General features: G+C 43.4%; 1 protein-coding gene across 1 annotated transcript; it reads left to right on the plus strand.

The window, feature by feature from the left end:
- Nucleotides 1-195: 195 nt before the first annotated feature.
- Nucleotides 196-17,735, plus strand: acin1a (apoptotic chromatin condensation inducer 1a). The gene is made up of 18 exons (XM_073491342.1): nt 196-448; nt 2,127-2,192; nt 2,369-2,480; nt 3,418-3,473; nt 3,674-6,706; nt 7,459-7,614; nt 7,833-7,918; nt 10,879-10,936; nt 13,013-13,052; nt 13,332-13,474; nt 13,606-13,746; nt 13,898-14,093; nt 14,496-14,641; nt 15,143-15,250; nt 15,370-15,477; nt 15,562-15,868; nt 16,188-16,288; nt 16,400-17,735. Exons 1-18 carry the CDS (start codon nt 311-313, stop codon nt 16,739-16,741), a joined length of 5,337 nt encoding a protein of 1,778 aa, XP_073347443.1. The 5' UTR covers nt 196-310; the 3' UTR covers nt 16,742-17,735.
- The last annotated feature ends 4,555 nt before the right edge of the window (nt 17,736-22,290 follow it).

Here is a 22,290-nt window from a genome sequence, read left to right on the forward strand (position 1 = left end):
ATCTTTCTAACAAATATATACAGGAAGTGTATGCAGCTAATTGGCCTTGTTGTGAAGAAAATCAAGCTTGCGCAGATTTTGCGCAATTTGTTGTTGAACAAATAAAAATATCAAAAATGATTATTTGTGTATAATATGTACAATAAAAACATGTAATGGCACTGAGTGTGTATTTTATTTGTTCTCGGCTTTACAAATTGAGAAACATTTGTTTTATTTGATATTTGATTAGGGGGAAGTCGTCGCCGATGACGCTGGGTGGAGGAAGGCGTTGCTCGTCGCTCTCGCTGGGAACTGAGAGGAACGGAAAATGGCGGATCTCGAAGACGTTACCCTGGACGGGAGACCGCTCCAGTCTCTTCGAGTAGCGGATTTAAAAGCTGCTCTTGAGGAGAGAGGACTCTCGAAAAGCGGACAGAAGAATGCACTCATTAAAAGACTCAAAGGGGTGAGTTCCGCGGCGAAATACCGGACCACGGTTGCTGCGAGCTAGCGTTAACGATGAGACGGGCTGATGCTCTCTCGAGGGCCGACAACTGAGTATCGTTACTGCCGAGCAGCGTAGTAGAGTTGCCGAGGTTAACGACTACTAATTAGCTGAAAAAGGCCTTTAATTGCACCGAGCTGTAATGTTGCAGTTTTTTCGCCTCGCAGAAGTAAACCAACCGTAGCTAGACCTGGAGTTCAGTAAACTTAGTGGCTAATCCTAAAGTGTGTGTGTCGGGGTGATGTTGTCCTGTTAGCTCGCTAGCTCCCCGGCTAACGCATTGACTTGAGCGGTGGCCTGGCTTGTTGCTGTGTATAGTTACCATTAACGGTGTCTGTCCCAAGCACTTTGTGTGCATGAGTCTAGCCAAGCGGTTAACGTTAAAGTAGCTATGTATTTAGTAGCTCGACTGCCGTGGTGCAGCTGACTCCGAATTTAAATTTTACGTCAATGCAATTTATTTGAATGGACAATGTTCACAGTGTTCCGCCAAATTCAGGAATACTTTTGCTCAAAGTGTATCTCTGGCACAAGAGCTGCTAGTTTGTTTACATTACGATAGGTATTCAATCCTATCTAACCCGCCATGAAAGTTGGGCCATTCTTTCCTTTTTTACTGGTTTGTCCGGTTAATTACCATTTGTTCGCTGAATTGCGCCATGAAAGCAGCAAGATATGTTGACATTCGCATTTCCATGTTAAACCCTAATTAGTCCAGTGTAGCCTTATGTCCCCCTGACCTCACATGTGAGATATAAACTAGGTGTTATTCAGTTACAACATGTAACAGAACTATCAGCTACGTTGTCTGTTACCAAGTTTTAGCACCCTAAATATCCCTCTTAAAATATGGAAGTTTTCATAGCACAGTTGGAGACAATTGAGGCCTATTGGAACCAAAAATAAGCCACTGACCTCCAACGGTCATGCTTTCCTTTTTGGTTATATTTGACATCACATGTGTTGCTTGCTTTCCCGGCTTATCATTGCTCAAGATGTTGAAGATTAAACCATTGTTGAACAATACACACATATTTATTCTGTGTGCATGCACTGTGATCAAATACAAGGATGCTGCACAACTGACATTTGAGTGTCAGGGCAGTGATGGCTGAAAACATTGAAGTCTTTCATTTAAAAGGTGTAACATTTTAAAACAAGTTAGGTCCAGCAGCTGTTGCTTGTGTCTCTGTCCACATTATTCTCAGTCTGGTCTGCTTTCCACCGCAGCCTGTGAGTTGCCTTTCATATCAGGGTCCAATTGAGTCTTATTTATCTTGCCATGTTACTTGTTTCCTTCTGGCTAGAGAACTCTATCAAAGAGAACTCTATCAAAGAGAACTCTATCAAAGGTAAAATTCTCCATACCTACAGTGTAAAGTAAGATAGGCAGTGATGCTGAAGGATATTTGTCCCATTTATTTTAACATGCCAAGGCACACAGGGGATCGAAGTTAACAAAAGATGGAAATATTGGCAGACATAATGAAAACTATTACTGAATATACTGCACAGCAGCTAGGTTGTCATAAGTGACCCAGATATTTACATTCAGTAGTACCAGTGCGACCTCTTAACAGCTCTTGAAAAATACCTGCCAGTTATTTGCGTTGAATGAATAGTCTCATCTTAATAACAGGCTCTCATGCTGGAGAACCTGCAGAGGACCTCCACGGCTCATGTTGGACTGCAGCCAAACTCACAGGTAAGTGTCACAAAGATGCTTTAATTTCAACGGCTGAAGCCTCTTCATATGTAATGACCTTTTAAGTATAAATGTCAAAGTGAACATTAACACAATTCTCATTGATGTCTACCAAATGAAAGCACAATTGGCCCTGAAGGATTGCATCCTATTTTTAATGGTCTCTCTGTATTTAGATTGGTGAGGAAATGAGCCAGAACAGCTTTATCAAGCAGTATCTGGCTAAACAACAAGAGCTCCTGAGGCAGCGTCTGGAGAGAGAGGCTCGTGAAGCATATGAAACAAATGGTAAGTGTTGGTAGTAGAGGGCGACCGATGAATCGGGTTGGCAAATTAATCGGTGCAGATGGGACCTTTTACAAACTGTTATTATCAGCTGAACTTGATTCTGATAGTTGACGATAGCTGCGCAGCCTCCACCGACCATGCGGGGGAGTACGTTACCATTTTGCATGGAGGATATGCTGACTCAATCATCATTTGAGGGGCACTACTGCTGCAGATATCTAAATCCTCTCAATCTCCCTCTTCATCTAAAGTAAACAAATTGACATAGACAGGTAGCTGCTGTAAGTTAACGTTAGATATGCAGCAGCCATACATGCACGACAGACTTTAATTTTTATCGAGTTTTTCAATGTAGACTTTGAGAGACTAACGTTATATCAGAGGTATTTTTTTTTTTTCAGAGGTAATTCTCCACTCCATGAAATACCTTCCACGCATTACTCTGGCTATTGGGTTAGAAAATATGGGTTAGCGTAAAATCTTTGCGGTCCCGTCATAACGTTAAATGTTGGAACAGCTGATTTTACCAGAGGCTGACAATTGTGGCATTCAAGTCATATCTAGTCCTGCATAGCTAGACCTCTCTCATCTGACTCAATTTCAGTTTATTCTCCCCACAAGTTATCTAGTCTTGATCATATAACGCAAAACCATCACCTCCGTGATAGGGACAGGGCACTAAAGGCAGCCAGGCAGGAGGGAAAAGAACCCATTTTGTTAACGTTATGTTACTTAACACTGTACTTAACAATGTGGCGCGCTCTCTTCGAAATAATCCAGCCACATATCCATTATCCATTGATGAAATGAAATAAAATCGCACACTTTGGGACCATCCTTAAGACGGGAATATGCACAAACATTAATGGTTTGTAAGATTGGCATTCAACAATCTGTGTAATTTGTGTAATTTTATGTATTTATCTTTGATGAACAGATCAAGAGGACCACTCAGAAGTTAATAACAGTACCTCGTGCCCTCCTCAAGCCCAGGTCAGACATTACTTTCTTTTTATTTCCTTGCCTTCGGTCATATTTTCTAATCCTTTTGTCTGGAGATTCTCTGTGCTCCAAAAGATGTTGCACATTTGAAAGGAACTTGCTGGTAAGAATGGTGCCAGATCATTTACTTGGAAGAAAGTTGGTATAATGCTCTGACAAAATAAGTCTCACCTCCCTTCTGTCCTTATCAGGATGTTACACCAGCACTGGCCGAGCAGCAAAAGCCACCCGGCCCCTCTGGTGGAGAGGGATTGTTTGGTGCAGGCAATGAGGGAGAGGCTAACAGGAACCAGGAGGCTAACGTGTCCGGTCCTCCTGCTTCTGGCTCTGTAGCCATGCGTGTACCCGGTGGTGAGCAGCGGCCAGAAAGGGGTTCAGCATCCAACGAAGTAGCCGCTGACAGCGATGATGAGGATAGTGATGATGCTGAGGAGGATGGTGACGATGATGATTGGGACAGCAGTGCCCGGAGGAGAAACCTCAGAGAGCCGGCCAGAGCTCCCACAACCAGAGAGAGGTCTGGAGCGTCCTGTCAACCCCAGCAGCAACACATGCCTTCCCTTCTGTCCCCTCAACTCCGCCAGCCAACGCCTCCACCCTCCCCACCTCCAGAGTTATCTTTCCCCTTGCCTGACACCCCTAAACAGAGTCCTCCTAGTCCAGATGTAGCCCCAGCTAGGCGCTCACCCAGCTCCTCCAGCTCTGGCTCCTCAAGCAGTGGCAGCCGCAGTAGTAGCCCAGAACCACAGAGAAGTGGACATGCTGAGCGCAAGCCTGGCCCGCTGACCCTTCTGGCACGTAAGATGGCATCAGAAGGGGCTTTCTCAGGAGCAGGCTGGCACGGTGGTGATGGGGAAGGTGATAGACAGGATAGCAGCTCTCCCTCGGCTACATCATTTCCTGGCAGAGGGCCTCCAGAGGGTCTAGTATCTGCTATCACTCACACAGCCAACACTGCAGGCCATGTGCCATTTCCCATGATTCCAGGCACCAACCAGGGTGTCACAGGAGCACATTCGGCCCATATTCAAGTACCTGTGAGTGTGCTCAAGGCCACTGCAACAGAAGAGAGGGACAGAAAGAGGGACACTGAGATAGAAAGAGAAAAGGCCCTAGAGCTGGAAAGGCAAGAAAAGCAGAGAAGACTTGAGGAAGAGCGGGAAAGAGCTCTTGCCCTGGAGAGAGAGGAAAGAGAGAGAGCTCTGGAGAAAGAGAGAATTGAAAGACAGCAGGCCATAGAAAGAGAAGAACGAGAAAAGGCTTTGCAGCGGGAGAGGGAACTTGCTCTAGAACGAGAGAGACAGGAGAGGGAAAGAGCTTTGGCTAAAGAGAGAGAAGAGCGAGAGCAAGCCTTAGCACGTGAGAGGGCCCTGTTGCTGGAGAAGCAGAAGGAGCTGGAGAGGCAGAGGGCTCTGGAGCAAGAACGTCTGCAGAAAGAAAAGGAGGAGAGGGAGAAGCGAGAGCGAGAAGAAATGGAGAGAGCGATGGAGCAGGAAAGGAAGGAGAGAGAAAGGGCTCTTGAGCAAGAGAGGTTGGAGAGGGAAAGAGCTCTGGAGGCTGAGAGAAAGGAGAAGGAGAGGATTGAGAGAGAAAGGGCTTTGGAGCAGGAAAGGTTGGAAAGGGAAAGGTTAGAGAGGGAAAGGTTAGAGCAAGAAAGAATAGAAAGAGAGAAAGCTTTGGAGCAACAAAGATTAGAAAGGGAGAGAGCTCTAGAGCAAGAGAGACTAGAAAGGGAGAGAGCCCTGGAGCAGGAGAGACTAGAAAAGGAGAGAGTCCTAGAACAAGAGAGACTAGAAAGGGAGAGAGCCCTGGAGCAAGAGAGACTAGAAAGAGAAAGAGCCCAGGAGCAAGAGAGAATAGAAAGAGAACGAGCCCTGGAGCAAGAGAGAATAGAAAGAGAGAAAGCTATAGAGCGAGAGAGACTAGAAAGGGAGAAAGCTCTCGAGCGAGAGAGAATAGAAAGAGAAAAAGCTCTGGAAAAAGAAAAGTTGGAGAGGGAAAGAGCCCTAGAACAACAGAGGTTAGAGCTTGAGCGGAAGGAAAAGGAGAGAATTGAGAGAGAGAAAGCATTGGAGCAGGAGCGGATAGAGAGGGAGAAGGCCTTGGAACGAGAGAGGGAGGAGAAAGCAAGGGCAGAGAGAGAAGCAGCTCTGGAGAAGGAGAGGATTGAGAAGGAAAAGGCAGAGAAGGAGAGGAAAGAGAGACTGGAGAGAGAGAAAGAGCAGGAGAAACTTGAAAGGGAGCTAGCCTTGGAGAAGGAGAGGATGGAGAAGGAGAGGAAGGAGAAGGAGTGGGCTTTAGAACAAGAGAGGGAGAGGGCTCTCGAACGTGAACGGTTAGAGAAGGAGAAAGCCATGCAGAAAGAGAAAGAGGAGCTGGCTCTTGAACAGGAGAAAGAGAGGGCTAGGATGGCTGAAAAGGAGAGGGAGAGTCACCTCCCTCCATCCAAACGTGGCCGTGAGATTGGTCTCACTCCCCTGCCCACTCCTCCCCTCCTTTCTACAGGACCAGGTAGAAAGTCATCGACGGATGCAGGAGAGCAGGAAGATGTCCATGCTCCGATGTCCCGGAATGAGGCAACAGAATCCGGCGCTCCCATGTCACCGACGCCTCAGTCCTCATTCAAGAAGTTCCGGTTCTTACGAGACTCCCAAATTCAGCCTCAATCTTCCTCCACCTCCATGGTTATCAAGCGGCCCCGTAACTTCTCTGATACCCCCCAGCCTCAGGCATCACCTGTCTCCTCCCCTACCAATGTTGGGGAACGACAGCAGGAAAGACACCAGCCCTCCACTGAACAGGAAGGGCCGCAGAAGCAGACAAAACAGGATGTTGTGGCTGGGCTGCAAGGATCTGTGGGGACTCAGTCTGAGAAGGAGACCACTGTTAGCACAGCAGTGGTACACAGTCCCAAAAAAGATAGGGCCACAAACCTTGTATCACCAGACAAAGAAAAAGCAGATCCAGTGAAGACAGAACAGGTTTCAAAGGAATCAAACAAAAAAGCAAAAGAAGTGGATGAAAGCCAGGGTCCGTCAAGCCCAGCAGATGCTGCACAGAATAGGGGAAGAGATGCAAAGAAGGACGAAAAACAAGCAAGACGAAGATCAACCTCTAATGACTCCTCTTCCTCAGAATCAGATTCTGGGTCCTCATCATCTCGCTCCTCTGGCTCATCCACATCTTCTCAAGAGAAAACCTCCTCCACGTCAAGAGGTAGAAGGGTAAGTGGTTTAAAAGGAACCTCTCTCTGTCCCTGACAAACAGCAGTGCCTTTGATCATGCAGGCATGGTGCGAGTGTTTTCCATACAACAGGAACAGCCTCTTTAAAGGCATTGCAGTGTTACAGCAACATGCATTCACTCATAACTAGCCCCTCTGACGTGAATCACCATTGCAGTCAGCTATGCATAATATTGCCTTATTTATCAATAGTAACTCTGTCAGTGAGATGATGGAGCAAAATAATGTTGGTGCATTACAGTACATTCAGACATACAAATACAATAAGGCAGTCTGTCTCTTGCCTAGAATCTATGGTTTTAGGTATATTTAGCATTCACCACAGCATTTAGTTGAATGAATGAATAAAGTAATGACTTTATTTTGAACCCAAATTTTAAACAACATAATAATAAACAAACAAAAGTAACAGTGTCCGAAAAGGAGTGGGTAGAAGTAAAACTTATATATTCCTACCCCTTTCTCACAGTTCTGATTGGGCAGGGTTTTTTGCGACAGTGCCTCTATGATTTTTTAATACAACAATGACACCCAAATATGCTTTTGGTTGGCAGTCTTGCCTGTCCTGTGTTTGTCTACAAAACCAGTTATCCTGGTAGTGCCTGTTACATGTTTAACAGGAGGTCAGGGTAAATGAGAAATGCTAGTGAAAGTGTTTTCAGTAAACTCAAAGAAAATAATTTTTTTTATTGCCAGTGCATAAAATGTGTCTCTCTTGTCTGCCTCTTTTAGGAAGGGAAACCTGAAAGAGATGCATCACCACTGCACAGGGTGACACTTGAGGCTCAGGCTAAGAGTTTAAAGGAAACTCCAAAAGCCTCCCTTCACAAAAGAGAGATGCTTGTAGAGAAAAATGACACAAGTGCTGATGGAAACAGCCACCCCAAGGTCAGTAACTCAAAAAATAACACACAACATCTGTGACAATTATGTGTATCTTGCCTAAAAAAGACATCTCAGTTCCCAAGAATATAGATTTACAGACAAATCTCCAGATGGCTTTATTCTTAGCATTTATTTTACATCAACTACTAAAACAACTTTGAAATGTAGTACATTATATTCTTGTGCATCTTATTTAATTTCCTGCCCTTTTAAATCCCCAGAAATCATTAATTGAAGCACCAACCAGGGAGGAGACGCAAAGGAAGAGAAAGGACAGCGAGGGAGAGGAGGAAAAGGACAAACAAAGGTCTGCTTTCAAGTCTTATGAAACTCATTCCATATCAGGGCTTTCCACAGGGCATGGTATAGGGATGTCAGTTTTGGTTAATTTTGCTTTTGGTATCCTGACACCCATTAACCAGTAACCTATTGGTTAATTTTTAAGAAAAACAAAAAATGATGTGCAGTTGTTACTTGCCACAATGTTTTTGGCATTATTGTGAACACGGACACAACACAGAACCATTGAGGCCATTGACGTATTATGGAGAATCTAGACAATGTCGGAGGCAGAGCCCTGTTTGTTCATATGAAAGTTTCTCAGTGGTGCATGAGGCCAAAAAAGTCTGACTTCCTGGGTCTAAAATTACCCGTATGCTCATCTTCTCCAACAAGGCTATCTTGACGCTGGTTAGTGCCTACATCCGTATCTGCCAAAGCTTATTTAGTTGTAACTGAGCCTTGATTAAGAGAGTGCCATCACCTCAATATAATTAATTGAGTGTCGAGTTAATTTTTTTTGCACATGCATATGAATAAATATTCATATGCAGTTATCATTAGTTAGCCACAGTTCATAAACACTGTTGCCCATTGGCGTTTATCATACATTGTAACTACTTTTGTCAGGCACAGAGACACAGAACAACCCTGGAAGGGCTAGCAAGCAAACAAGACACAGACACACAAAGAGATGCACTAACCAGCAAGGTTAGCAGGATAGACAGAGAGGGATGCACTGCAAAATAATAACATCAGCTAAACTTTCCTGTTATTTGCCGTGCAGTGCATTGTGGTTGTTGTAGATTTTCTACCTTTTGAGCAGAGGTACTTCTTTAAGTCTGCATGGTGTAAACAGGGTGTCTAACAATAGTCAAGGAAGGTTCTGTTGGATTTATCAACTATATAGCCAATGCTGTGCGTGGTGAACTGTTGCAGCCATTCCATCTGACCTGAGATTAATTACACCAGCCTATCCTTGTGGTAATAAAAGAAACTCGAACTTGAACAGTTCGTTCTTTAATTGAGCTGTTCAACAGCAAATAATGACACATCAACATGAAATGTTGTGGCACCCCGTTGACTATACTATAGCACTAGTTGATGTAAAGACACATGTTGATTGACAATTTCTTTTTCACATCTTTTTTGTAAATTTCCTCAAAACATGCCAGAATTTTAATGAAAACCTAACCGTGTGTGTATGAGAGGTTACTACAGCCTTACATGAAGCCCACCAGTAAAAAGTTGTTACAATACACGGTTGTAAGGACACTTTTCAAATCCTACAGTTGATCTACAAATGATCAGTGCCACATTGGCCAAACAGAAACACTGCTATATTCTACAGAAGTTATTGGTTGTGAAGATGAATCTTTCAACAGGACAGTTTTATGTGGATTCTTGCTATATGTTCACCAGACCTCAAGGTCTCAAGAATCCAACACAGAACATCTCTGGTGCTCTGACAGGATGCAGGTTTAGTATGGTCAAAACTGGAATCATTGGCAGACTTTTCTGAGCAAGGCTGTAATAACTGTAAAAACATGAAACAAAAAACCCTCATTGGTAGTCGAGTCACAGTTCTGGATGCCACAGTATTTATCTTTTTCCCATGAAAGCGCTGGGCAGTGTGACAATGTTAAAATATTTTGCGGCTATTTGTCTGATGTCAAAATGCTTTGTAAGCTCACTTGATCTTTGCCATCACATCATGTACTCCCACTCCATCGGAGCCCGAGGATCTTATGCTTGTGGATGTGAATACAATCCAGCGGTGATAAAAAGGTGTCATAAAAGATGCGGGGTATTGAATTTCCCATCAGGCGATTGATGAGACTGCCTTGAAGCCGGTGTGGCTGAGAAGATGCGGGTCCTTTTTATACACGATCTTTTTTTTCATTCGTTGCAACATGGCTGTGCTCCGTCGATGGCTTTAGCTGCCGATGCCGGCCTATGGTTTTCCATACATCGGCTCAGCAAAACAGCAGGCGAGGGTTTGTCCGTCGCAGGTTTTGGTTGACAGCCGGTACGGACATGAACGCGTTCAGAGAGGAGTAGTCTCTGGTGAGAGGAAGGTAGGAGGGAGGGGAGAGAGAGCGCTCGCTGCGACGCAGTCGTTTTAGCAGCAGCGGTAGCCTGTATGCTGCGTTTTAACCGAGTACACTTTGTCTCTTTGCTGTGAAGTTCCCCCAAGTTAATGTAAGTGGGAATGAGTGGACGTGTTCACGTGTGCGCGCATGAGGATGACATGAGAACGTGAGGCGCGCGCTCGTTTGTCAGGTATTGTGTCGCTGTGGTTGAGCGTTTGATTGTGTGTGAGCGGACTGGGCACGTCTGAAGGAGGACTGCGGTGGCTCTGCATTCATTCACTCCTCTCCTCGCCTCAGTCCTTTGAGCCCCGTTAACAAATTAAGAGCAACGTATTTGTTAAATGGCAGAGTGACTGTGGTCAGCAGCGTGAGATGCTTTTAAGGCGCAGCTATTTTAGCATCTCTCGGTGCCGATTGTGTATCTCCATGGAGTAGTTTCAACTGCTGAGATTGTTTAATAGGTTTTTAATGCTGCTTTGTGTGTTCAGGGCTCCATGATTTCTTATATAAATGTTAGATGTAGTTATGAAAATAAAATGGTGCTCTTGCATATTTAGCCCATTTAACTACATGTTACTTGTGCTTCACATAATTGCTAATAAATAAATAATGATTTTCATTACATGCCCATATTTTGACAGAGCTTATGCATTAATATTCTCATATCTTTAAATTATTTATTAGTCTGACTGTTATTTTAAATGGTATTGATATATTAACCTTTTCACATTTTTCATTGCTCTAGTTAACTATGCTTTTATGCTGTTGTTATGCCTTGACATTTTTTTTTGTTAATACCTGATTTCAACAATTAATTACATTTTCTTCTCCATCCTAATGGTTTGCTCATCTGTTCCCCCTTTTCCTGCTGATATGTGGTTTTCACATGATACAGGCAGGTGAAGGAGACTGCCATGGCAGAGCCAGAGAAGGTTCCAGAGACCAGCGAGGAGGTAAGGCACCTGGAGAACCATGAATCATCTTGGTCCTCAAAGCTGTTGGTAGCGGAGGACTTAGATGGATGAACCCTTTTGAGCCGTTATAGTTGAATTTCTGTGATATGCACAGTTTTATTTATCTCGATACTTACAGTATACACTATTTGATTGTCTATATTCTTTGTAGGAATTCTTTTCTTTACATTTAAAAAATACTTCCCCTAGATGACCTACTGAGCCCTTTTCACAAATGATAGAATGTGTTTTGGAAATTACATTTGTTAATTTGGCTGTTTGTAAAACCTTTGTTGGTGCTGTCATAGGCAGAAACGGCAAGGTTATTTTCTCACTGTGGCTGATATTTAAACCCCAAATGATTGCTTTGTTATAAAGGTGCTCATGCCTCTTCCATTGCCCCTTTTGGTACCTGCATACTACCTCTGCCACTACTACTACTACTACTTCTACTACTACTGCTACTGCTGCACCTGTTCCACTGTCCCCAAGAACCCAGAGTTGACCACAGATAAGCCCCCAAGGCTGCACTGCAGAGGGACACCCCTGGCAACAAAGGCTGCCTCATTTTCATGGATATGGCTTGCAAGAGCTATTGATTGGACCAGAAGATTTAAAGAAGGGGTTGGCTAGTCAATGTAGCCCACTTCTCTTAGCCGTTTATCCACTTATCTGGCCATGTGCCCTTACAATCAACACAGAGAAGAGACAAGCAAGGATGTGTGCTCACATCAAGTCAAGGCTGCTGTGAAACCCTCTCAACAACTTGAGTAGTTAAAAGATTGTTTCACTTCAAGACATTTTTAACCCACTCGCAAAGAAATCTGGGATATTATGGACACACCATTTAATGTGGTTGGTGAACTGAATCATGCTTGACAAAGGACATTTTGGATTTTGTTAATCTCTTGGAATGGGATTCAGATTACTCCAGCAAACACCCGTATTGGATATTGAATGCATTTTCAAAGAGGCCAAAGCTTTTATCTGGACACAATGGGCTTGACTATTTCTATTTGAACTGAAGAAGGACTTACCATTTGGGTCCCTTTCTACAACAGCCATCATCAGATTTTTGCGATCTTTGTGACTCTGTGTATGAACTTACTGTGCCCCAAACACAACTGAACAGTAAAATGAAAATCCTGGATTTGTGTGCACAGTGACTGTTGACAACATTCAACATCTGGTCTCCAGCTCATTGGACTCATTGTTATAAGAGCCTGCAACGTTTTTCAAAGGACTAATGCCAAAAACACCTGAGGATGACTGCTTCGGCTAAAAGCATTTCAAAGCCCCCTAACGAACTATCGAAACCATCCTGCCAGCCAACCAGCTTTCAGATTTCCATCCAAACATCTCAGCCACCTTTGATTGGACCCTTGTTGCCTAGATACAGTACATGCAGTCGTGATTGGGCCATATCCAAACCAGTAAGGATCAGGTGTCAGTGGTACCAGGGAATAAGTAGACGTTTATTCACTGTTACATTTCATGTTTAGTTCAGTCATACTCTCTGTAGTCTTTGCTGGGAGAAGCAGATTTTTTTTATTTTAAAAATGTTATTCATTTGTGGCTACTGCAGTTTAATCAAATGGTTCTAAATGTCTGTTTTATGACCTTTTAATCTTAGCTGACGATTACTTCTGTGAAACTGATTGGAGTTGTCTACTCAGACACAAAAGTTCTAAAATAACATGTTAGCGCTGGAATTTAAACTGCAGTATTTCCACTAGATCCCTGTTTGTGTGATAGAGACTGCAACTACAGTTTACTCTTCAAAAGCAAGTTATATAAGATAATCAATAGGTGTAGATTATCAAGTAATTGTGAATGGTATGCTTATGAATACCAGTACAGAACTTAACACAGCTCGGTGCCATTCAGTAGACTTGACTTTGAAAACAACTTTGCACAGCAGTTTCTATCATTCACTCTCTCAGTCCCTACCTGTCCCCCTTCTATTATTGTTCCTCCTTTCCTCTAACCTGTCCTTGACCGTTGGTCTCCACCCATAGTGTCTGCCTCTCACCTCTCCCATGTATCTTGGGTTGTTTTTATCTTCTTGTGTTTCAGACACCAAAGGCCTTCTCAGCTCGTAAGATCTCTCTTAGCAGTGAGTACACCCTCCTGACTTACTGTCCACTTTACCAGCATTTATAACTGATCATTAATACATAGTGTATGTATTAATGGCATTATTAGTCTAAGCTTGTGAACTCAACATAAATAAAACGTAGCAATAGGAATGTGGATTCATGATCATCATGATCTGTATTTCAAAAATATTTGTCCTGAACACTGTTGTGTGCATGGATTTGTGATGTCATGGATGCTTATACTCAATATAACATGTGCCTGAAGACTCTTTTTTTTTTTTTTCTTGTCCTACCAGCCAGTAAATTGTCCCCAGGCACTGGAAGTGCAGAGGGCGAGCAGGAGTCTGGAGCTGCAGCAGGTCGCAAGAGGAGATGGGGCTCCAGCACGGCTGTCACTGCCAAGAAACCCTCCATCAGCATCACCACAGATTCACTCAAGGTATTTGCAGCATAGTAAAAATGATATTATGTTGTGGATGTTAGTAATGCTCATACTTACTGCCTCCATCTTCTATGATGAATATCGCAGGCCCATTTATCTTGTGTATGATCTGTGTTCTTTTCCCTCAGTCCCTGATCCCAGACATCCGGCCACTTGGCCAGGAGGCAGTAGTGGACCTGCACCCGGAGGAAGCTGTCCTTTCTGGGGCTGAGGATGAAGACAGGGAGCGCTCAGACCAGGACCTTCAGATCCGACGCACTGTCACACAGGTTGGTCTACATCTCTTAACTCTTTCACAGGAATGACAGGTTACGAACTTTCATTAATGTGAAATGTGAAGTGCTCCTCATGAAAGTCTGAGGTTACACAGATATCATAATCATGAATTGCGATGTGTTGATGTCTTCCTTCTTATTGCAGGTGGTGCACTCTGAGAGTCAGGAGAATGGGCAAAAGGAGGCAAAGAGGAGTAGACATGAGGAGTTAGAGGAGGATGATCTGCGGGCAGATGGAGAAAGGACAAGGGAGCATGAAGAAAAGTTGGACACCTCATTTTCTGGAGCCATGGAAACCCAGTCTCCATCAGATACCAGCCATGATGTAGAAATTAACACTGGTAATGAATCTGTCACAACATGGTCTTTATCTAGCATTGAAATTGTCAAATTGAATTCCTTAAATTTCACTTAAAAGTGGTTTTAACTGTAAGTCTGTACATAAGTCTTTGTCACTCTTTTTATTATTACACACCAATAGGCAATACATAATCTACATACTGTACTTTACATGTTGCATTTAAATCCAGTTTTCTCCAGTGGTATAGAAAGCATGACTTGATTTCTGTTGATTTAAAAAAAAAAAAAGATTTATAGAAGTTGTTAAGAATTGAGGTGTCTTTACATTATAAGATATATAATATAATATAATATAATATGATATAATATACTATAATATAATATAATAGTAATGGAGATGCCATATTGACTGTTTGTCCTTTTTTTTTTTTTTCTTCCCCTAGTGAGCCCTGGCGACACCCTCATTCGTCGCTCCATCAGCCAGCAGAAGACAGGAGTTTCCATCACAATCGATGACCCAGTTCGTACAGCCCGGCAGCCCTCGCCACCTCGTGGCAAAGTCTCCAATATTGTTCACATTAGCAACCTGGTGAGAGAACACTGCAAACTGTACATTATTATTAACACTGATACTAAATCAGTGCAGACTGTATAATGCAGCACAGATAGATAAAGCAAGCCGACAAGTGGTGTAACTATATACTGAAGAAACAAGCATGTTTTATGCTGTTTTAAAATGCCCGGTCCAAATTGCCCACTTGAGCACTGCATGTGTGGCAGTACGTCAGTCATATTGATATCATACCAGCGGTTCATTACAGTTTTCATGTGTATATCTGTAGAATATGCGTTTGAGCTGCAGCAGTTCAGTGATGCAGTGTGGACCGGACGTTAGATGCTTTTTGTTTCATCTTTTAATTACTCTCATGGAAAGACAGAAATCAATCACAAGTTTGTAGTTTGAAGTATGTTATACACAGTATACGTTTGAATATTTATTGTTTCATAACATATACATGCTTGGTTGCTTAAGCTATGATTAGTTGTCTATTGGAGTGTCATGATAAGTGCTCTGTAATATTTTGTGTAGGTGAGGCCATTCACTCTGGGGCAGCTTAAGGAACTGCTCAGCAGAACTGGCACCCTGGTGGAGGAGGGCTTCTGGATCGACAAAATCAAGTCTCACTGCTATGTCACAGTGAGTTATTATGAGCATGTATTTTCTTTGATATTTTTGAATTTCTTAGAACCAGACTGCTTTTGACCTGTGGAAGATTCTTCTGTTTCACATGGAGCTGTCCTCTTCTCTGTCTTTAGTACTGTAGCTCAGACGAAGCAGTCGCTACACGGGCAGCTCTTCATGGAGTGAAATGGCCTCAGAGCAACCCAAAAGTCCTTAGAGTAGACTTCTGCCAGCAGGATGAGGTAAGACAATATTGTTATCAGTCTGTTTTCCTCTTACACACGCACAGTTTAGCCATCTGTAGCCTGAGCATCTCTGTTTTCTAGCTGGACTTCCACAAAGGCTTGGGTGCAGCCGACAAACCTGGAGCAGAGGAGCAGGGCCCTGGCTCAGGCCGTGGTCGAGCATCGGGCCTGCCCTCCCTCCTCCCAGAGCGAGACCAGTGGGCTGAGCGAGAGCGCGAGATGGAGCGCCGGGAGAGGGCCAGAGCTGAGCGCGAGTGGGATCGCGATAAGGTCAGAGAGTTTGGGAAACCTGGAGAGGAGAAGGAGGGAGGTCCCCGGAGGTCACGCTCCAGAGAGAGACGACGCAAAGAGAGGGGGAAGAGTAAGGAGAAGAAGACTGAGAAGAAAGGTATGAGATGCACACATGAGATGTAGACTGTATTCACTTTAGGTAAAAAAGAATTTTGTTCAATACTGAGAAGGGTCAAAACAATTAGTCTTTAAGTTTATGGACAATTAATCTGCAGATATTTTGATAATCAGTTATTTGTTTCATAATTGATTCATTCAATCCGTTTTTCTTTTTTTTTTAAAAAAGTTCCACCTTCTAGATTTTGCAAGGATTTGCAGTTTTTTCTACTAATGCTATAATAATTTGAATATGTTTGGTATGATAAATAAAAACTAGAATAATTATTGTATCCTTAATATTATGCTTTTTTTCACAGACAAAGCTGCAGAGGATCCTCCTGCAAAGCTTCTTGATGATCTGTTCCGCAAAACTAAAGCAGCTCCTTGCATATATTGGCTTCCACTTACAGAGGAACAGGTGAGACATGAACCAGTTTATACTCTTTGCTTGCTGCTTTAAATGCATAACTTTCAAGTACATGGCCTAGATATCTAATTTAAGTCTTACTTTGCGTCTCTTTTATTTTAGTTTGTTCAGCGGGAAGCTGCCAGAGCAGAACGGACGAAGGAGCGTGAGAAACGGAGGAAGGAGCAAGAAGAGGAGGAGGAGAAAAAAAGGGAAGAGGAGCGCAAGGAGAGGATGAAGGCAGGAGGCGGCGCAGCTGGAGAGCGAAGTGAGGGTGAGAAGGACAAGGACAGAGACAGAGAGAGGGACAGAGACAGAGACCGAGGTAGAGACAGGGACAGGGAGAGGGAGAGGGAGAGGGACAACGACAAACGCAGGGATGGCTACCGTAGGCCGGGGGGGAGTGGGGCAGGCGGTAGCCGACGCTCACGTAGCCGCAGTGACCCGCGAGAAAGGCGGCGTTAATGGCCAATCAACTGATGGAACTGTCCTAGAGACCACCCTCTTCCATTTGCCTTTCACTACATGTACTTTGTTACAACTAAGACCCAACAGAGGACCAACTGATGTCGTCACCATCTCTCAAATTGTCACCTTTTTTAAAGCACATCTACACCTACACACAGTCATGCTTAAAGGGGACCATGATTTTTTGCAGTGTTGTTTCCCAGAGTGCTGTACGTTTCGCTCCTGTCAAGGTTTGATATATTTTCTTTATATGTTTGCCTCTCTTTTATTCTTTGGGTTTTTGTCTTGACGGCATAGCAGTATGGCACGCTGGGTAATTTTAATAATTTCCCCCCAACGTTCCCCATGTGCCCCAAGTGTAGGTGCCAATTATGATTTGCTATCAATCGTCGTCACTTCTGTGTTTCAACAGCTCTGCAGTTTGGATGAGGAATCCTTTTGTTGCTGCATGTAGTCCAAGGCTATCCTTGCTAGGCCTGCCTAAAGAGAAAACGCGGCCTTGTGTGCAGAGGCTTGCACAAATCTAAAAATATTGGAAAACGTGTATTTGGCATTTTGTACAGACATATAAAATAACAAAAAATTTAAATGGACAATTTAAATGAGGCAGCTCTAGGGTATTTTTGGACAGGTGTGTAAAAACTACTAAGGCAATGCAGTGTTCTCTCCCTTAATTTAGTTAAGAGATGAGATGATTCTCTGGGGGGGAGGGAATCTATGTCTGTCACACCTGACACAAGTTATGATTATGTCCTCATCATTGATTCTCTTCCTCCTCCCTCCTCTTCCTCAAGTTCTCTTACCCTGTAGCGTCAATACAGGCCCAAGAGGCGAGGTTGCATTATGACTTTTCTCACCAATGGTTTTAATATTGTTTTTTAATCATTATTTTATCATTTTAGTACCAAGCTTTGTTTTTCGTTTTTTTAATTTCTTCTTTGAGTACGCCTATCAGTGGTGAATGTACAAATAATAAAAATTGAAATTTGAAGTTATTGTGACGTTTCTTTTCCGCTCTCTCTTCGGATGGGGTTTGTCGTGTAATGTTTTCATTGCTCCTGGGAATGACGGCTCAAAATAGTAACGCCTTACTAGTTACTGGGAATAGTTTGGGTTCAAGCTAAAGAAGGTTCAGTCTACAATGTGCGGTTACACTTGGAGTCCACAAGGTGTCAGCCACACCACATTACGACCTGGGTCAGTCATAGCATTGTCACAAGGAGAATGACTGGAGGCACTCAAGTTACAGCTAAGAATATAAAAGAAGAGAATGCAACAGTAAGAATGCACTTATCTGCAATTAACTTCTACTCTCTTTATATTGGAAAATCCCCCTTTCCCTCAATGCCATGTCAAGGTGATGACCAATGACACCTTTAATTTAACATCAGTCCTAATCATGTGGTTTTCCTCCAAGTTGGGAGTTTTTTCCCCTTTGTACCATCTATCTCAGTGTTACCCGCCCGTCCCTTCTCTCAATCTGCTGTAAATCATGTATTTGCCCTCTTCTGTTCCCTTGTTCCATCTCTCCGGTCTTGACGTTCATCCTGCAGAGCTCAGCAGTGCTCCTATGTAATTACAGCCCTATGGTCGCTGAGCATAACATTTTTCTGCCCTGATGCAACTCCGTGTGTCTGGACTCTGTGAGGACCAGTGAATCCTTCACCCTGGCATCTCCCTGGCAGCCCCAAGAACAGATTTCTATCTGAAGCAGTCTAGTTGGAATGAGTACTTGGGGATAGATTCAGTCTTTCATCTCTAATGACCCTTTATTATGCAGAGGATACTTTTGCGTGCATGTGTCAGATTGTGTGTTGGTTGGGTTGTGCTAGGCAGCTGGAGGTTTTGAAGATAAGCTGAACATTAGGGCAAAGTGATTATGTGTTGGCTAAATGGAGAGTTAGAAGAGATGGTTTCTTTTGAGTTTCTAGATAGATTGTGTTAAAGTAAAAAGCAGGATGGGGGTAGAGGGAAGGCAAGTTAATGATACTCTCAGTAAGCCTACAATATTGAGACAATTAGTTTTTACAAAGAAAATGCTATTCAAGACTTAATGTCCACTACATCCTTGTTCATCACACCCAACCACATCTGAAATGTTGGATGGACAAACAACATCCTGTTTTGTTTCTAGGCAGGTTGCAAATATGACTGTTCTTTTATTCTGGGTTGGATTAGATGAAAAAGCTTGGGGTTATTTAAAAAAAAACAAAAAAAACTTTGGCATGGCATGTTAGATGATAAGTTCCCTTGTAAAAATGTTAACATAAAGGCCTAAGGGTATCCCTAAAAGAGAAACTCATTGGATGTCTTAACTGGACTTAACATCATCCTCTGGAGAACATTAATGTACCTGGAGAATTATAGCAACACAGCCATTAGGTTTTGACTACTCAAACCAGTTTTTATTCGATTGTTATGCATGTGCGCTGGCGATAGCACTGTCCTGGGCTGTACGTCTGTTCGTCCCGACATGAACGTAATATTTCAGGAACGCCCTGAGGGAAGGTCACTGTGACTTCAAAAATCATAGTTTTGGCCATAATGTGATTTGCCAACTGAGACAAAATTTCACTCAAATGTTTAACAGAATAAAATGAAATGGTGACCTTTTATGTCAAATTGCATAGACTTGCATACTCACCGATGTCTGATCCAGGATTGCACTGTGCAGGACAGTCTCAGTTGTTCCTTTCATACTAGAACCCTTTTTGCTTGCCATTCTTCTTTTGTTATTTACAGGTATGTCTCCCTCTGACACACAAGCAATGTCAGTTGCAAATATTAAAGGCATTTAAGACAACGTTCATGAGAAGAACTGGCAGTGCCGGATCTGAAGACACTAGAATCTTTACAATCTTTACAACGCAGGATCACCTGAGCTGTCTGTACATGGAGAACTGTAAACTGAGACACAAGATGGTTGGTTACACAGGACCATCTGGGAAGTCGTCCTTGGAAACTGTTTGGAAAAGGGCAGGCACTTTCAAAAGGCGACTGGATGAATCTGTCAATCACCATCTATCACAGGCCAACTTCCACCAATCAGATCAACAATAGGAGAGCGCTACCACTGGTGCACGTGGGTAAATCAAACTTTCAGGTCAGGAGAGGAGTGACAACATCTTTTCCATCAAAAAAATAAAAACCTTCAGTGCTGTTCTTCAAATAAAATACACTCTCCAGTACTGATATAACTGATGCCATAGCAGCATCTACGCAAACCTCTTGGAAGAGCTGCCATCGTTGTTTTCAAACAGTCGCTTCTCTCGCTGTCATCACACCTAAACCAGCTGCCAGCTGCCATAGGACGCTGATTGGTTGAGCCACTGTGGTTGGGCCACAAGCCAATAGCTTGAAGCCTGGCAAGATGGATTCATGAGATCGCATGATAATGTGATCTCACCAGAGAGAACTCCTTTTTCTGATCCAACTCCAGGCACTACTATGAAGAATCTCTGAATTACGAATACTGAAGTGTAAAATCTCAACATACAAAACTGCCTGCTGCAGCTTTATTCCAGGATGAGCAGAGTTCTCTCAGTCCAGCTCTCCGGAATGCCACATTTGGGATAAATCATTCTCAGCAAATCTAAAATGAAACAGCTGGACAGCCCTGTGTTCACAGATGTAGAGATGACTCAAAACAATGTTTCTACAGTTGTGGGTCTTTTACAGAACCAATCGTGACAGCTGCAGGACCACAACAGACCACCTGTGTCTGGTGTAGAGCTCAGGTCAATGGTAAAGACCTCCATGACCAGCCAGTCAGCTGAGCAAGGCCACTCCTATGCTGATGAGTGGGCAGTAAAAACAATATGTTTTCGCTCTGTAAGCAGCCCCCTGCCTGCCTCCTCTTCTCCTCCCCTCCTCCCAGCCCTCCCTTCTTCAGTGTAACCACATAGGTCTTTGTGTCCAGCACTGTTAGGAACTCAGCATAGAGGCCCACTAAGCTCCACTTTCAAAGGCAACCTCTGATGTGGCCTTTCAGATCTCTGCATGTCTCACTGACTTTCCTCTTACTCTCCTCTGTAGTTTTTCTTTCTTGCTCTGTGCCCTATTTACCCATGGTTTGCCTCAGTGTGGCTCTCCCTCACACATCCATACTTGCTCTTGTACATTTCCTTTCAATCTATGAATGAAGGGAATCTGCCACATATCAAGAAAACGTATGTGAGATAATGAACAACAGCAATATCTTGACAGTCTTACCACTCCTTGAAGTTCAAGCTTCCCTTGATAAACACACCCTTCCCCCTCCTCTTTCAGGCCTCCCCTCCCTTCTCCCCCTTCCTCTTCTTTGTGATGACATGTATGTGCTTATGGAAACCAGATGTGGCCTGTTGCGATGGAAGAGGCGGTGAGAGAAGGAGAAATACCAAGCAGGAGGTTGTATGATACTTCATTAACAGACTGCAGGAGATGTGGGGAGGGTGAGGAGGGAGAATAATTGGGGGGGGTCTCAAGAGTTCAGACCGTGACTGTACATATATTTAGATGTCAGATGAAATGTGCCCACCATCCTGAGCAGGCCCTGAGTGAAGCAGGGGGGTTTCCTTGCGGATATGGCTGGGTCAGGATGAGTGTAGTTGGGCTTGGAGAGCCTGAATCAGCATCTCCTATGATTGAGGTGTTTTTCTGCAGGGGCTTGGGAAACCACGCCATGTGAGACAGGGGTTTGGGAAAAAAAGCCCCCTAAAGAAGTTAAAATGTTAATCTTTCAACTTCCTTGCACCTGTATTCTTTTCACCCACACAATACCTCCCTTGGCCGTTTAAAAGAGACTGCTCCCACCGCACCACACCCAATTCAAAGTGCAGACATTGTGCTAAGTGTAACAAAAAAGGCAGGCACGTACGGCGGCTTTAAACTGATAGCTTTAAGCAGATTCAGCACTGAGGGGGCAGACACTGGCAAAACTGCATCGTTAGGAAAGATCATAAACCGAGCAGTTGGTGAAATACACAGTGCAACAGCGAAAACTGAGATTGGGACATCTAGGGCACACAGAAAAGTTATGTTTAACTAATGGGGGAAGTTATTTTCCATGCATAGCTCCGTGTGTAGCTAAATGGAATAATAAGATGCAGACATAACGGAAAAAAGTATTAACGTATTGATCCTTACACCAGCAGTGTGTGTGAGTGAGAGAGAGAGAGGTTGTAGCAACTACTCTTGCACCCATACGTAATGCAAAGTACTTTTTATTTTATTTTAATACATGGAAGAAGAAAGCACCAGAATAAAGAGAAAACCTCTGAGGCACGATAGAACTTTGTCCAGCTTTTTGACGTTTCATAGCAGGGGACGCTCAGTAATTAATAACCTTAACGACATCAGACAATTTGAAGGCCTGGTGTTGTGCTGGCTGGCTCACTGTCATGTCTTCCTGGGCCACTTAAATGGAATGTGATCATCAGCGTCATCAACGCTGGTGCTTTTTCCTGCTATGATGCAACAGAGTATCTGATGTGAAAAAGGTCTGTAATCTCTCTCTCTGTTAGATGTTCTGTTCACTGCCCTCACTATATTGGGTCAGCATATCA

Source organism: Pagrus major, chromosome 21 (assembly GCF_040436345.1).
Source record: "Pagrus major chromosome 21, Pma_NU_1.0".
NCBI classification, from domain to species: domain Eukaryota; kingdom Metazoa; phylum Chordata; class Actinopteri; order Spariformes; family Sparidae; genus Pagrus; species Pagrus major.